Consider the following 14,438-nt stretch of genomic DNA (forward strand, 5'->3'; position numbering starts at 1 on the left):
TATCAATAACATCAAGAGTCATTCTACCATGGGGAAAGCTCATAAAGAACATGGCTATAAACAATACCAACTTCCCCTCCATGCCGTGTCTTCATTTATCGATGCAGTTCCCCTAGTACTATGAAACTCCCTTTTCCCATGGTGAAATGGAAAAAAAGATTATGTAATTGACGCTTCTTTACAAGAATATAAACAAAAAAGTAAACAGAAAACACGTTATAAAATTTACTTTTAGAGGCTCGTTTTGGTGCCCAATGACTGTGCCACCCGAGACGGTCCCCTGGGGGAACGGTAATTTTAGAGAAATTACGACTAAGCACTTGGGGGAGAGGAGGAGGATACCTTACATAGATCGTAAAACTAAAGATTTTATTTAGCTTTTAATAAATAAATGAATATATATAGATAGATACATATAGATATAAATATAGGAGTATATTGATTTTTGTATGGGTAGAGTCAATAATGGACCGAGATTTATCCCTTCACCAATTTTATTATAAAATTAATTCTTTTGTGTCTACAAAAGTTCGTATAACAAAGTCTCTATAATGGCCATGGTTTGTAGGTTATAATGTTCTTTACGGGTAATCTCTTCGCTTCATTGCAGTCTCCAATGTTATTTAAGGATACGTTTCTAGGATAACTTAGCTCATAACAGCCTTCACGAGGTACGGTAAAGTTTAAGGTGAACCCCTTTGCTTCATAGCAGCCTCCACGGTTTAGTTGTGGTTAGGAGAACTCCTTCGCTTCATAGCAGCCTCCAGGGTATTGTGATCAGTAGTCCACTGATGCCAGGTCCCTCCGTGGTCCCTCTTTTATTTATCCTCTTCGGGTGGCTCGTCCTCCTTCGGATCCTTTCGTGTGGTCCGTCTGCTTTCGGTTTTCTTCGTCTCTTCCTCTTTAGTGTATCGTCTGTTTTTGTAAATAATGGCACGTGCCGTTATGCATGTGTTTTGGCTGTGATGTGGGGATCCTTACACTCCCCACACTGGAATAAAATAATCTACAAGATTTTGTGAAATAAAAATACATTTGTCATGAATGGAAGTTAGTTGCACTGTAACACTGCTACACTTGAAAATATTGTAAAAGACACTGTAAAACACACTGAACACTGTACAGTGTAAAATCACTAAAAGAAAACTTGTTGTGATAAACATGACTGAAAACAATGACTGAATGTTGCTTGTTCTAATTTAAATGTTATTAGTGCTATTTGCTTTAAACAAATATTTCTTCCTGGAATTATTTCACTACTGTTTGGAATGGAATTAAATCTGTTCCGGGTGGCACGGATTCTAACGGCCATATTGAAATTGTGCTCCCTGTATCGATTATTGCATTTTGGGTTCCTGATTTAGTTTTAATAGTTAAATTTGATGAGTTATTTTCGTCTTCTAGAGTGATGTTTTCGCGTGTTTCTGTCAAATATTCTGATTGTTTTTCTATTGAAAACATATACTACCCTGAAGAATATTAAAACAAATATTATATAGAAGAAAACAGTAATTTGAAAACATATAATACACTAAAATATTAAAGGAGATATGACAGAAGAGAATAAAGCGTGTTTGAAAATGTATGCAACACTAAAGAATATTAAAAGAGATATGAAAGAATGGAAAAGAGAATTTTTAATAACACACAGAACACCGAAGAATATTAAAATATATGTGACGGAAGAGAAAAGTGGACGTTTAGAAACATATACTACACTAAAGAATATTAAAAGAGATATTACGGAAGGGAAAAGATTATGTTTGTAAACATATACTACACTAAAGAATATTAAAAGAGACGTGACAGAAGAGAGAAAAGGATGTTTGAAAACCTATATTACACTGAGGAATATTAAAAGAGATATAAGGGAAGAGAAAAAAAAGAAGTTTGAAAACGTATACTACATTGAAGAATATGAAAAGAGATATTACGGAAGGGAAAAGATTATGTTTGAAAACATATACTACACTAAAGAATATTAAAAGAGACATGACATGAGAGAGTAGAGGATATTTGAAAATGTATACTACACTGAAGAGTATTCAAAGAGATATGACGGAAGAGAAAAGAGGACGTTTGAAAATTTATACTACACTGAAGAACATTAAAAGAGATATTACGGAAGAGAAAAGATTATGTTTGTAAACATATACTACACCGAAGAATATTAAAAGAGATATGACAGAATGGAAAAGAAGATGTTTGATATCATACACTACACCGAAGAATATTACATGAGATATACCAGAAGAGAAGAGAGGATGTTTAAAAATATAAAAGAAGAGAAAAAAGATGTTTGAAAACTACACCGAACAATATTAAAAGAAAATGAAATGAAATCTCTGAGTTTTACGTCCCACGGTTAGGCCGGTTAGGCTAAAGGAGACGGTGATGATGAAAGATGAATGAAATGGTGGAATGAAGAAAGTGGGAGGAAACGGGAGAACCCCGAGAAAACCCACGCACACGGAATATTAAAAGAGATATGACGGAAGAGAAAAGAGGATGTTTAAAAACATATACTACACTAAAGAATATTAAAAGAGATATGACAGAAGATAAAAAATGTTTGAAAATGTATACTGCACTGAAGAATATTAAAAAAGTTATACGGAAGAGTCAGAGGATGTTTTGTTTGAAAACGTATACTACTCTGAAGAATATTAGAAGAGATAAAAAAAAAAGAGAAGAGGATTTGGAAAACATGTACTACTAAAGAATATTAAAACAGTTATGACAGAAGATAAAAGAGGATGTTTGTAAACATATACTATACTGAAGAATATTAAAAGAGATATAAGAGAAGAGAAATAGGATGTTTGAAAGCCTATATTATGCTGAGGAGTATTAAAAAGGATATGGAAGAGAAAAGAAGAGGATGTGTGTTAAAGAATGTGAGGAAAGACATGATTGGGGAGAAAATCGGATGATTGAGAAGGATTATACTGATGAATATGAAAAAGGATACGATAGAAGAGGAGAGGAGATGTTTCAGACGCATATGTTACGGTGAATATAGGAAAAGATATCATTGAAGGGACAAAATGTTTAAGAAGCGTATATTATACTCAGGAATGTATGAAAAAAAAAAGATGAAAATAGATGAAAAAAGAGGATGATTGAGAACAATATATTACACTGAAGAATGGGATTTAAGATATGACAGGAAGAATAAAAGTTAAGGAAACGTAAGTTGTATTTGATGAATGATGCAGGAATAATTCAATGAAATAAAGAAATTTCATTGAATAAATGGTGTTCCTGCTGAGGTCTTGAGAAAAATCGTAGCAAAGATACCTGCTCGTTTGAGACAGTGTCTAGAAACTACTGGAGCACACAGTGAGTTATAACTCTTGAAAAGATAATGGTATATAATAAACTACATGTGTGCAAAAATTGAGTTTATCACTACAATATTTTACGAGATAAAATATTAAAAATAGAGAGTTACTTTCCGCCCACCCTGAAGACAAATAAAACGGTCATTTATTTAGTATGTCAGTTTCTTTTGTATATCCTAGATAAAGTATGGAGATTAGACGTAATAAAGAATCAACGAGAAACTCAGAAACATAATTAAACACGACTCTTTCCAAAGAAAATAAAATATTTTGAAATATTCTTAGAAGCTGACCTGATAACTGGAAATCGAAATTTCGTAACTTTTTTCATCAGAACGTTAGCGAATCCATTAATTCTGTACATCTGCAGTATTCTAATAAAAGCCAAATATCCTCTTAGCACAGTAGCTGTACGTATTCTGCAAATAAATAAATAAATTTCATATTTATGATGTGAAAATTCTTCTCAAATAAGTAAAATAGGATGCCAATTATATATTTATGTTGTAGAAATTCCATTTATTAATTGAAGGAAGTAGTTTTATTTATCAATTTTATTTATTTTTTTTTTAAAAAAAGACACTGAGACTCTATGAGGCGTTCACACGAGCATAACATGGGATTCCAGCTATATATCCTTTTGAGAATCGAACTTGGATCTCCTATACAGGAGGCGCAAACAGTAGTCGTTTAATCATAAGTAAGTTCTTGACATAAGTAGTTTATATGCTTGATATGTCAGAGTTAATTCCTTGAAAATTACCACCTGAATAAGTATTTTATACTTAACCATGTCAGTCCCGGCGTCACCCACAGGGAACATAACATATGACGACATTGTTATTTCTTTACAACTTTAAAATCAGACTGGCAACATTGAAAACTGTTTACAGAGGATGATCATACATGGAATCGCTATTAGCAAAACGCTAATAGAAGAGGAGCAGATAACAAGAAGATGGAAGGAATACATTGAAGAAGTCTACAAAGGAGATAGACTGATTGAAGAAGAGGTAGAGAAGGAAGAAGACGTCGATGAAAATGAATTAGGACCATCAAATTTGCAGTGCGAATTTGACAATGGTTTGGAGAAAATGTAACATGGTAAAGCCCCAGGAATAGACGAATATCAACGGAAGTGATTAAGAATCTCAGAATAGCAACAAAGAATAAACTATTTAATCTTATTAATGAAATGTACATCTCAGGAAAAATACCAAGTGATTTCCTGAAAAGCATATTGGTACCTATCCCGAAGAGAAATGCAACCTAACAATATGGTATCCAGGAGTGGTTTTCTCAAGGGGTGAAATTTTTTTGACAATTTTCTCAGAAATAACTGAAACGAATGTGTTCATATTAAATTAATAAACATTTCTATAGAAACCTTACAATATCGCTTGTCTCGAAAAAAGCCACAAGAGGTGGTTTACTATGAAGGTGAAATTTTTCACGATAATTTGCTTAGAAACGACTCGAGCTATTTGGTCCATATTTCATACATAAATGTTTCAGAAATACAGATGATATAAGTAATTTATTCTTAAAAATTACAGATGTAGTACTTTATTTTAGGAGGTGAGTTTTTCTAGATGACCTTCACAAAAACAACTCAGGAGAAGTAGTTCGTATTCCATAAATAAATATTACATAAATAACCTAACGATACAGTATAATTCTTTCGATCTGAAATTTCAGAAAGGATATATTACTTTTGGTAGTAAGTTTGACCCTGCAATTTTCTCAAGAACAACTCAGGTAATTTTGTTCATATTTCATAAAAAATAAATGTTTTACGAAACACTAACAACATAGCATAACTCGTTTATCCTGAAAAGATCCACAAGGGGTAGTTTATTCTTCAGGGTGACATTTTAGACGATTTTCTTAGAAATTAGTCATACACTTTTATTCGTAGTTCACGAATAATTATTTTTTAATAATTCTAATATATGACATAAGTTATTTCTAGCGAAAATATGCTCAATGGTTGCTTTACTTTTAGGTGTAAAGTTTTTTTCGAATAAAGGTTTCCAAAACACATTACTTTATTCGTATTTCTCAAATAAATGTTTCATAAATAGCTGCAACCTAGCATGATTCAGTTTAAGAAATTCGAAATTCGAGAATGTTTAGTGCGTTGGTCTGTACCTTTTTTTAAAAATATCTTTAAACGTTACACTTAATCGCAATTTTCCTAACAATCTCGAACCTTTTTAAAAACAAATGGTCAAGTGGTTCAAGTGCATTGGTCTTGGATTTGATTCCCCTGAATGTTATTAAAATATCGAAAATACGTTGAGTTGAGCGTTGATTTTAGTTTAGCGTCCCTTTCAGCAGCGAGGCTATATGAGACGTGGACCTACTGATTAACGTGGAATCCGAACCACATGAGCTCCCGCCGGGAAACGAACCCGGGTCTCCCACGCCAAAGGCACGTACGCTAACCGCTTAGCCACGAGGGAGCTCTCGAAGATACGTTGTCAATATTGGATTGGTGCGACTGAAATGTCCAACCTGTTTGTCAATTCCAAAGGTAAAAAATTAGAAAATACAATACCAGGTTAATCAGTGGTCTCTGGGTAAAACTATCCTACTAAGAAGTGGTTGAGGTGCCAAAGAATGTTGTAATCACTGGGAGATATGTTAGAAGAATTTAATACTGCAAATCATCGTTAGTCTCCACCTTGGATTGAGGGCGAGTATTGGGTATATATGCGTGCATTGAAACGAACATTAGACAACAATATCTGTTCAGCATTCCTGAGACTTGTGGTTAGGTTTGTAGTGCATTTCACTGAATTCGATATTGTAACGATCCTAGCGAACGCCTGTGCCTTTCCCACAGTACACTATAAGTTAAAATCATTCTTAATTAAAATTCTACTTGTTTAAACATACGAAATGTATAATAATAATAATAATAATAATAATAATAATAATAATAATAATAAACAGAAAACGAAATGATGTTTTACGTAATTTATGAGCATAAATTAACATTTATTAAAGCATGTAAGTGCAATGGACTTACGTTATTTCTCTCTCCTAATGCATGAAAAAAGGAAGAGAAAAAATATTCATCATCGTACGTTACAATTCCCTAACGTATGTAATAAAAGATGAATTAATGACCATTTTCAAAAGAAAGGAAATAATATTCAACATTGTATGTTACATTTCTCTAATGTGTAAAGTAAAAGATGAATAAATAAACTTTTCTAACACGTAAAGAAAAAAAGAAAGAAAGGAAATAATATTGAATATCCTAGATTATATTTCCCTAATGTATGAAGTAATATATGAATCAATAAAAGCTAGGAGCAAACTCATATCAGCTAGAACCAGAGAATAAAAATTGAACCGAACTACAATAAAAGAATAAAAGTTCTTAAAAATAATGGAAATAAAAGAGAAACACCTGAAGTTCACTTACTTAAAATATTCCTTTGAATTTAAAGTAAAAATCCATATCGGGGAATTCGCCACTAAATCAAGAGGAAATGAATGGGTTAAATAATGCCATGAGGTGTGTAACGGATGGGTTACAAGAATGTTCTTCTTATTGTAATACGCAACATGTAATCGAATATACCTGAAATGAAAACCAAAGACTTTACACAATATATAGACACTTCCTAATGGTCGTCAACAACGCAACTGTTGATTATAACAAATTACCAGAGTATTTTCATATTTCTAATTACAGATATTACTATTAGCATATAATTTTAAAATATTTATAAAATATCTAGGATCAATATTAACAGACGAAAATCATATTCACGAAGAAATTAAATGTCGACTAAAAGCACGGAATTCGTGTTACTATTCGCTTTAAAATCTCTTCTCGTCGCGAATTCTGTCTAGAAATTTGAAACTTAAATATACAAAACGATAATCATGCTTGTTGTTCTGTATGGTTGCGAAACATGGTCGCTTACTCTGAGGGAAGAACATACACTGAAAGTATTCGAGAACAAGATCCTTAGACAAATATTCGTACCCAAAAGGAACGGGAATGGGGAATAGCGAAACTTCATTACGAGGAACTACATAATTTATACGGTTTACCCAACACTGTTAGGGTCGTCAAGTCTAGGAGGCTTAGGTGGGCAGGTCATGTAGCTAGAATGCAAGAAAAAAAAGACGCTTTCAAAGTCTTGACTGGAAAACCAATCGGAAAACGACCATTAGGAAGACCTAGGCGCAGATGGGAGGACAATATTAAGATGGATCTCGCAGAGATAGGAATACAAAGTAGAAACTGGATCCACTTGGCTAAGGATAGAAGTCAGTGGAGAGCTTCTCTGAACGCGGCATTGAACCTCCGGGTTCCACAGGCCATAGAGTTAGTTAGTTAGTTAGGCCCGAAAAGGCCCAAGAAATATGGGTGTATATTTTAAAATTTACGGCCCGAGTCCGGCCCGGCCCCGAAGTGATATATGCTTCGTAGGCCCGAATTCGGCCCGCGGGTTCGTGCAGACCTCTATCGTGAAGTAACTGTGTCGTATTAATTAAATGAAATGAAATCTTTCAGTTCAACATCTCACAATTATACCTTTTAGGCTAAAGGAAACGATAATTAAGGCAAGTGAATGATGATGGAATCGGTGAAATGAAAATGTCGAAGGAAACGGGAGTACAACGAGAAAAGCCATGGATATGATGCTGTCCACCAGGGATACCACACACCAACCAGGGATCCCAAGTTCTCTACCACTGAACCAACTTGCCTCTCTGTTATTAATTAAATCACTGTTATATATATAGCAACTCTGTGATCAATTTCAAGTCATAGTACTATGTAACAGGGTTGTTTTGTTTAAAACAAAATGTTTAAAACAAATGATTAAAACTTGTTTTAAACAATTGATTTTGTTTAAAACAAATTTTATCTACGTTTTAAACATTTTGTTTTCAACACGTGTATTTTTAAGGCTTGTTTTAAACATGTTTATTTTTATTTTAATTAATATTTGTAAAAAAAAAAAAAATCTGCCAGAGAAAGAAAATTACCAAAAAGTGATCCCTTTCAGATTTTCTTCCCGTACAGTGTTGCCACATTTGGTACAATTACCGATAGTTGATCGATTTTGTCTTAATCCGCATTGATAATCTCCAATAATTTCATCTGCGTATGGGGGGCACTCTTGCTAATAGAATATTTGAAAGGATTTTATAGGATGTTGACAGAAGAGAAATGCCTTGATAATTATTATTATTACAGTCAGTTTTGTCGTCTTTCTTGTGAATTGGAACAATGATTGATTCATTCACTCGTGTGGCAATTCTTCCTTGTTCCAGATAAGAAGAATGAGTTTGTGTATCTTGCTCCACAATTTTTCACCTCCAGCTAAAATTAACTCAGCCGGAATTTCATCTACACCCGGAGATTTGTGTTTCTTTAATTTCTTTATAGCGGTTTCTACTTCTATTCGGTTGGGTTCTGGAATATACGGTTCTGCGGTGTGTATCTCCTTTTTTCCACGCACATTAGTTTTTGGTTGCGTGTTAAGCAAATCGTCAAAGAAATCTTTCCATCTATTTAAGATGGTATCCGTATCAGTGAGTACTGTACCGTCAGACTTCTTTAATATATAAGCACGAGGTTGATAGCCTTTCTTAAATTCGCTTATCCCCTTATACATGTCCCTGATGTTTTTATTTTTACTATTATCTTAAAGTTCCTTAATTTTAGCTTTTAAAAAAAATCGCGTTTCTTTGTTCTAAAAGTTTTGGAAGTTTCCCGCCTGATATCTGCGAAATTTTGTGTAGTTATTTCATTCGGATTTTGTAGCCAGCGTAATTTTGCTTGTTTTCTTTTCTCTGTTAGTTTAATGCATTCCTGGTCGAACCATGGTTTGTTCCTACGTATTTCTGCGTGTCCCAATTTTTCTTTTGCTGAAATTTTAATGCTATCTCTAATTTCAATCCAGGTATCCTCAACACTAGTGCACTCCGAATCTTCTAAAGCCGAGAACCTATTCGAAACTTCAATCTGGTATTCCTCTCTTAACTGGCTCTCTTCTAATTTCTTTAAATTGAATTCTTTTTGGACAATGAATATCACCTTTATTCAACGATAATCTCTCTCGTATTATCGCTGCTACCAGATAGTGATCAGTGTCACAATCAGCCCCTCTAAACGACCGGACATCAATTATGCTAGACTGCCTTCTTCTATCTACTAAAACGTGATCAATTTGATTATGTGCTTTTCCGTCGTTCGATGAAGCCGTCTGGTGATGTCCAAGTGTATTTATGAATGTCACGATGTGGGAATTTTGTACTCTTCACGATTAGGTTTTTGGATGTTCAAAGTTCACGAGTCTAACACCGTTGTCATTACTTTCCTTATGCAGACTTTCGTTCCCTATAATCGGTTTGAAAATATCCTCTCGTCCTACCTTAGCATTGAAATCCCCTAATAGAATTTTCACATGGTATCGCGGGGGTTGGTCAAATATCCGTTCCACTTCTTCGTAAAAAACTGTCTTTTATATCGTCATCCTTATCTTCAGTTGGGGTATGTACATTTAAAACAATAACATCACACCACCGTCCCTTAACCATGTCGGTCCCGGAGTCTCCCACAGGGGACATAAAATATGACGACATTTTTTTATTTCTTTACAACTTTAAATTAAGACTGGCAACATTGAAAACTGTTTACAGGGGATGATCATAGATGAATAATAATCACTTGTACAGTTTTTAATGTTGCCAGTCTGATTTTAAAATTGTAAAGTAACAAAAATGTCTTAATATTTTATGTACCTTGTGCAAGACGCCGGGACCGACATGGTTAAGAGTAATAAAAGAAAGTCTGTCAGTAACAAATTCAACCCGTTTAATTGCTGGTAACATTCGTTTGTGAACGAAAAACCCTGTTCCTAACTGGTGGTTTTTGTTTCCTTCCCCGCAAAAAAACATAAAATTTCCGGCATTCGCAGATCCATTTCCTTCCCACCTAACTTCCTGAACTCTTACTAGGTCGATCCTGTATTTCTCCAGATCACTCGTTACGGATTTTAAGGTGCCTGTCTTATAAAGCCTTCTAATATTTCATGTTCCAAACCTCATGTCCATTTTCTTTTGCTGAGGTCGTGCCAAGTCATCAGTCCTTGTCCGAGGCTTTTGTGAATATTTCTGAACAAGTGTTTTTTTTTTTTTTTTTTTTTTTTTTTTTTTTTTTTTTTTTGTTACAGGATGAGATTGTTAGCCCTACCCAAACTCCCAAGCTGGAGGACCACTCCTGGTCGGCTGTCCGCGACTGTTTATTCAGTATATTCGCATCTAACAGCTTCGAGCTTATAGGGTAAAACTATTTTTTTCAAAGGATGTCATGACATATCCGAAACTTGCTGTTGTCTTTTCGGCACTAACACTATCCGAATTGCCAGTGCGCAGTTTCAACACAAACTTAACAGTAGTTACGTGACAGTATCAGCGGCACTAAAGATCTTACGCAGTTTCTCGAAGAAATATAATTACGAGAGTTATACTCAGTGGTGCTATTCTAATTTTAATCGGTTCTCTCTCTCTCTCTCTCTCTCTCTGTGTGTGTGTCTCGTATATATCTATCTATCTAGAGAGAGAGAGAGAGAGAGAGATACTAGATGGATAGATATAATTCATTTAGGAAACAACTATGCAAAATAGACAAAACCAAAGCTTTTACTGGATACCACAAGTGACAAATAGAGGCCTAGACAACATCCTAATACAAGGTGATGTCACGAAATTATGTAGCACTGAGAACATAATGGAGACGAATTGTCCAAGATAGATGATTGTCAAAAAGTACTGGAAAGACCTTCATCCAGCAATGTATCGACAGTTGTTGATAATGATATGTATGAGTTTCAAATAAATAAATAAATAAATAAATAAATAAATAACACTGGCCACTTCACTCATAATCCCACTTCCCATTCTTGACATGTGAGTATTTGAGATTAAGGTATAACGGTGCTGTGCCGTGGAAAATCAGCATCCGGGGCGAGAGTACCGTATACGACGACGACCCCGTACCTATTGTATAAGTGAGGTCGACCGACCAGCGGCGAAGCGCCACCATGGTTGGCGCGAAGCGTAAGAATATTTTCAAAAAGAAACTACCGTTACTTGATTTTGAGCACTTTTTATTACTTTTTTCCTTCCATTTTATATATGTGCACATGCATTTTCCTAACATGTCTAACATTATAGGACCATTTCCTAAAGCAGGAAGAGCATTTAAGTACATACTAATATTAGTCCAATTAATTTTTCCTCTCTTTTTCTTTCCTCCCGAATTTTGCACCGCCTTTCTTTCTGCGCCCGGAGTCGTCGCCCCGCTCGCCTCCCTACGGCACGGCATTGAGTGATAAACGCTTATATCTTGTTCTAAGCTAGAAGCAAAGATAAAATAAAACTTACTTCTCCCCCATTAATCTTCTGGCATGTACAGAGCTAAGCGAGGTTCTTTAAATAGATCAATTTGCATCCTTACTACAAGAGTGCCACAACTCAAGAAAGGTTAGTTTTGAGTAAATCGCATTTGAAAGTGTTGGTAATACATTCACTTTAATCTTATTCACTAGCGAAACTAGCGCTCTCGTGCAGTTTCTAGAAAATCTAGGGGCATGATTCTTATATTGCCGGATAGACGGCAGACTCACTAATCCGAATATATACGTACATGACTTAAAATTGACAATTTTTGAGTTGTGGCACTTTTGTAGCAAGGGTGCGAATTGTCTTGGACTGGGAAAAATTTGTATCCAACAAACTCTGCCTTCCAGCTGTCTGTGTGTGTGTGTGTGTGTGAGTTAATGACTCGATATAACAACAGTTCTGCGAACTCGAAATATTTTAACAACCGGTTCTCGCGAACCGGTGCGAACCGGCTGAATAGCACCACTGGTTATACTGTCATGTAAAGGCATTCATAACGAGTAAGAAATCCAAACTCGAACATCTTTGAATTCTGATAGTATTCGTGCTGGCCAAAACATTTACGGCACTACCCCGGGTTGCATATATTCCAGGAGTTTTACACGAAGTTGCACCGCGAGTATCAAACTATGGTCAAGATATATTATAGGTGGATTGGTGATGCTTCTATGGTGGAAAATACAAGGTGGTCACTCAAACATAAAGCAAAAATATTTGAATTCGAATATTTTCGACACACTTCTCACTAGAAATTTAAAGAGCGAGATACATTGTTTCTTGTTTCCGGTAAGTCTCTTAAAACAAACTATATTCATATTTTGTTTTACCCTTGTAACTTAAGTCGTTTCCGAGATATGGACACTTTTTGATTTTCGAATTTTCAACAATAACTTCGAGATTCGTTGAAGTTGAAGTTGATTTTCTGGCCAAAGTTATCTTAGGATATGAGGTACCTTTGGTATAAATATCGCTTCAATCCGTGTAAGGGCACTTTTCACCGCCTTATCCGGCTATATCCTTTCCTTTAGATGCGGCCAGTAGTTACTAAGAAATAAAGTACCATATACAAACAGAGCCGAGCCGAGCCTGTCCTTGGCCGGGTCGGCCACCAAGTATAGCGATCTTTATTCTATATTTATTCTATATTATTCTTTGGATGATAGGCTACTCTGCCACCAAATTTCGATGATATTCGGCCAGTAGTTACCGAGAAAGAAAATACAACATACAAGGCAAGCCGAGTCGAGCCTGTCGCTGATCGAACCCAGACATCATATCGTCGCTGTGAATCGAAGAACCGTTATGTATCATTTTTGTTGAAAATGAGTTATGTCGTGCAAATAAACCTGAAGGCTGTCAGGCAGCGTCCCTTATAATGTCATAAGTTAGTATCCAACTGTTTCTCCACAATAATGAAAGATATTTGACTGAATTTAAAGTCTTCCGGTTCTCATCACGTACGTATTGATTAATGTATACAAATCCTCTATAAAGGAGCAAAAGGTGCTAAGTAAGCGCAAAGATAGTTTTATAATATTGTTGAAGCAAGCTACAACAGTGTCCAGTGCATAATATACACAGAATCAATTTTATTATTTTTTCAAATGTTTTCGTGTATATTTGGCAAAAAGAGTTCGGAATGTTTTTTGCTTCTTTTGAAAAGTTGTGGTTTTAACACAAAGCGGTTCTTCGAGGCACAGCGACGATATGTAAGTCTAATGATCTTTATTCCTTAGACGAGTGGATACTTGGGCACCAAATTTCACTTAAATCTGGCCAGTAGTTACTGGGAAATAAAATACCACATACAAACAGAGCCGAGCCAAGCCCGTCCTTGGCCTGTTGCCGGGCATCACATATAGAGATCTTTATTCCTTAGATGAAGTACCCTGATACCTCCGTTGCGTCGCCATGGTATGTTGTAAAAAAAAATAATTAATTGTGGTTTTGAATTACCCTGATATATGATAAACATTCATTAGAAAATTAGATTTTTTTTTTTTTTTTTTTGAAAAGGTCGAGCGGCAGTTTTTCTTTTTTCTCGATCACTTTGCATGGATTGACCCAAATGAAAGTGGTAAGCAGAATCCGCTTTCAACTTCACACCTCCTGGCTACGTCACTGTTTTACGATTAATTTCATTTCATTGAAATCATGGTTCTATACCGGCTTCCAATTGCTAATGCTGAATGATTTGAGCGTCTCAACGGAAGCTTTGCAAACTAAAGGGTATTGAAAGTTGCAAATGTTCTTCATTAGAGGGCAAGTGGTAAGAGAAAATAAACCGGGGTCCTGCACACATACTTGGTGAACTTGTCGATGCTTGTTCTGATTCAAATTAACAAACAGAAAACAAAGATAACTGCTTTGAATTAACAAAGCTTCTTTACAGCCCAAATTGTTGGAAGCACAAAACCTAGCAAGATTTGTAAAGAATTTGCCAAATCATTATTTAATAATCACCAGAAAAGTCGCTAATTAGAAAACTTATTTTTGTCGCTATCTTGAAAGTCCAATCCACTAGATTTAGTGACTCATCACCCCAAATTGGCAAAAATTGTACTGAACACGTCTGAACGAAATTTGGTGAGCAAGTATCGTGGAAATAAATTAACAAATAGACTCGGTATCAGAGCTTTGCACGGCGGGGAG

General features: G+C 35.2%; 1 protein-coding gene across 1 annotated transcript in view; it reads right to left on the reverse strand.

Annotated features, from left to right (window-relative positions):
* The window catches only part of LOC145672437 (uncharacterized), a 273,840-nt gene that overhangs the window by 85,778 nt on the left and 173,624 nt on the right, over positions 1 to 14,438 (reverse strand). Inside the window, exons 19-20 of the mRNA XM_081741594.1 lie at positions 6,781 to 6,939; positions 3,638 to 3,763 (exon numbers count right to left, since the gene is read on the reverse strand). Coding sequence (XP_081597720.1) covers positions 3,638 to 3,763; positions 6,781 to 6,939 — 285 coding nt within the window. The remainder of the gene's footprint in view (positions 1 to 3,637; positions 3,764 to 6,780; positions 6,940 to 14,438) is intronic.

Source organism: Thermobia domestica, chromosome 16 (assembly GCF_964235325.1).
Source record: "Thermobia domestica chromosome 16, izTheDome1.hap1.1, whole genome shotgun sequence".
NCBI classification, from domain to species: domain Eukaryota; kingdom Metazoa; phylum Arthropoda; class Insecta; order Zygentoma; family Lepismatidae; genus Thermobia; species Thermobia domestica.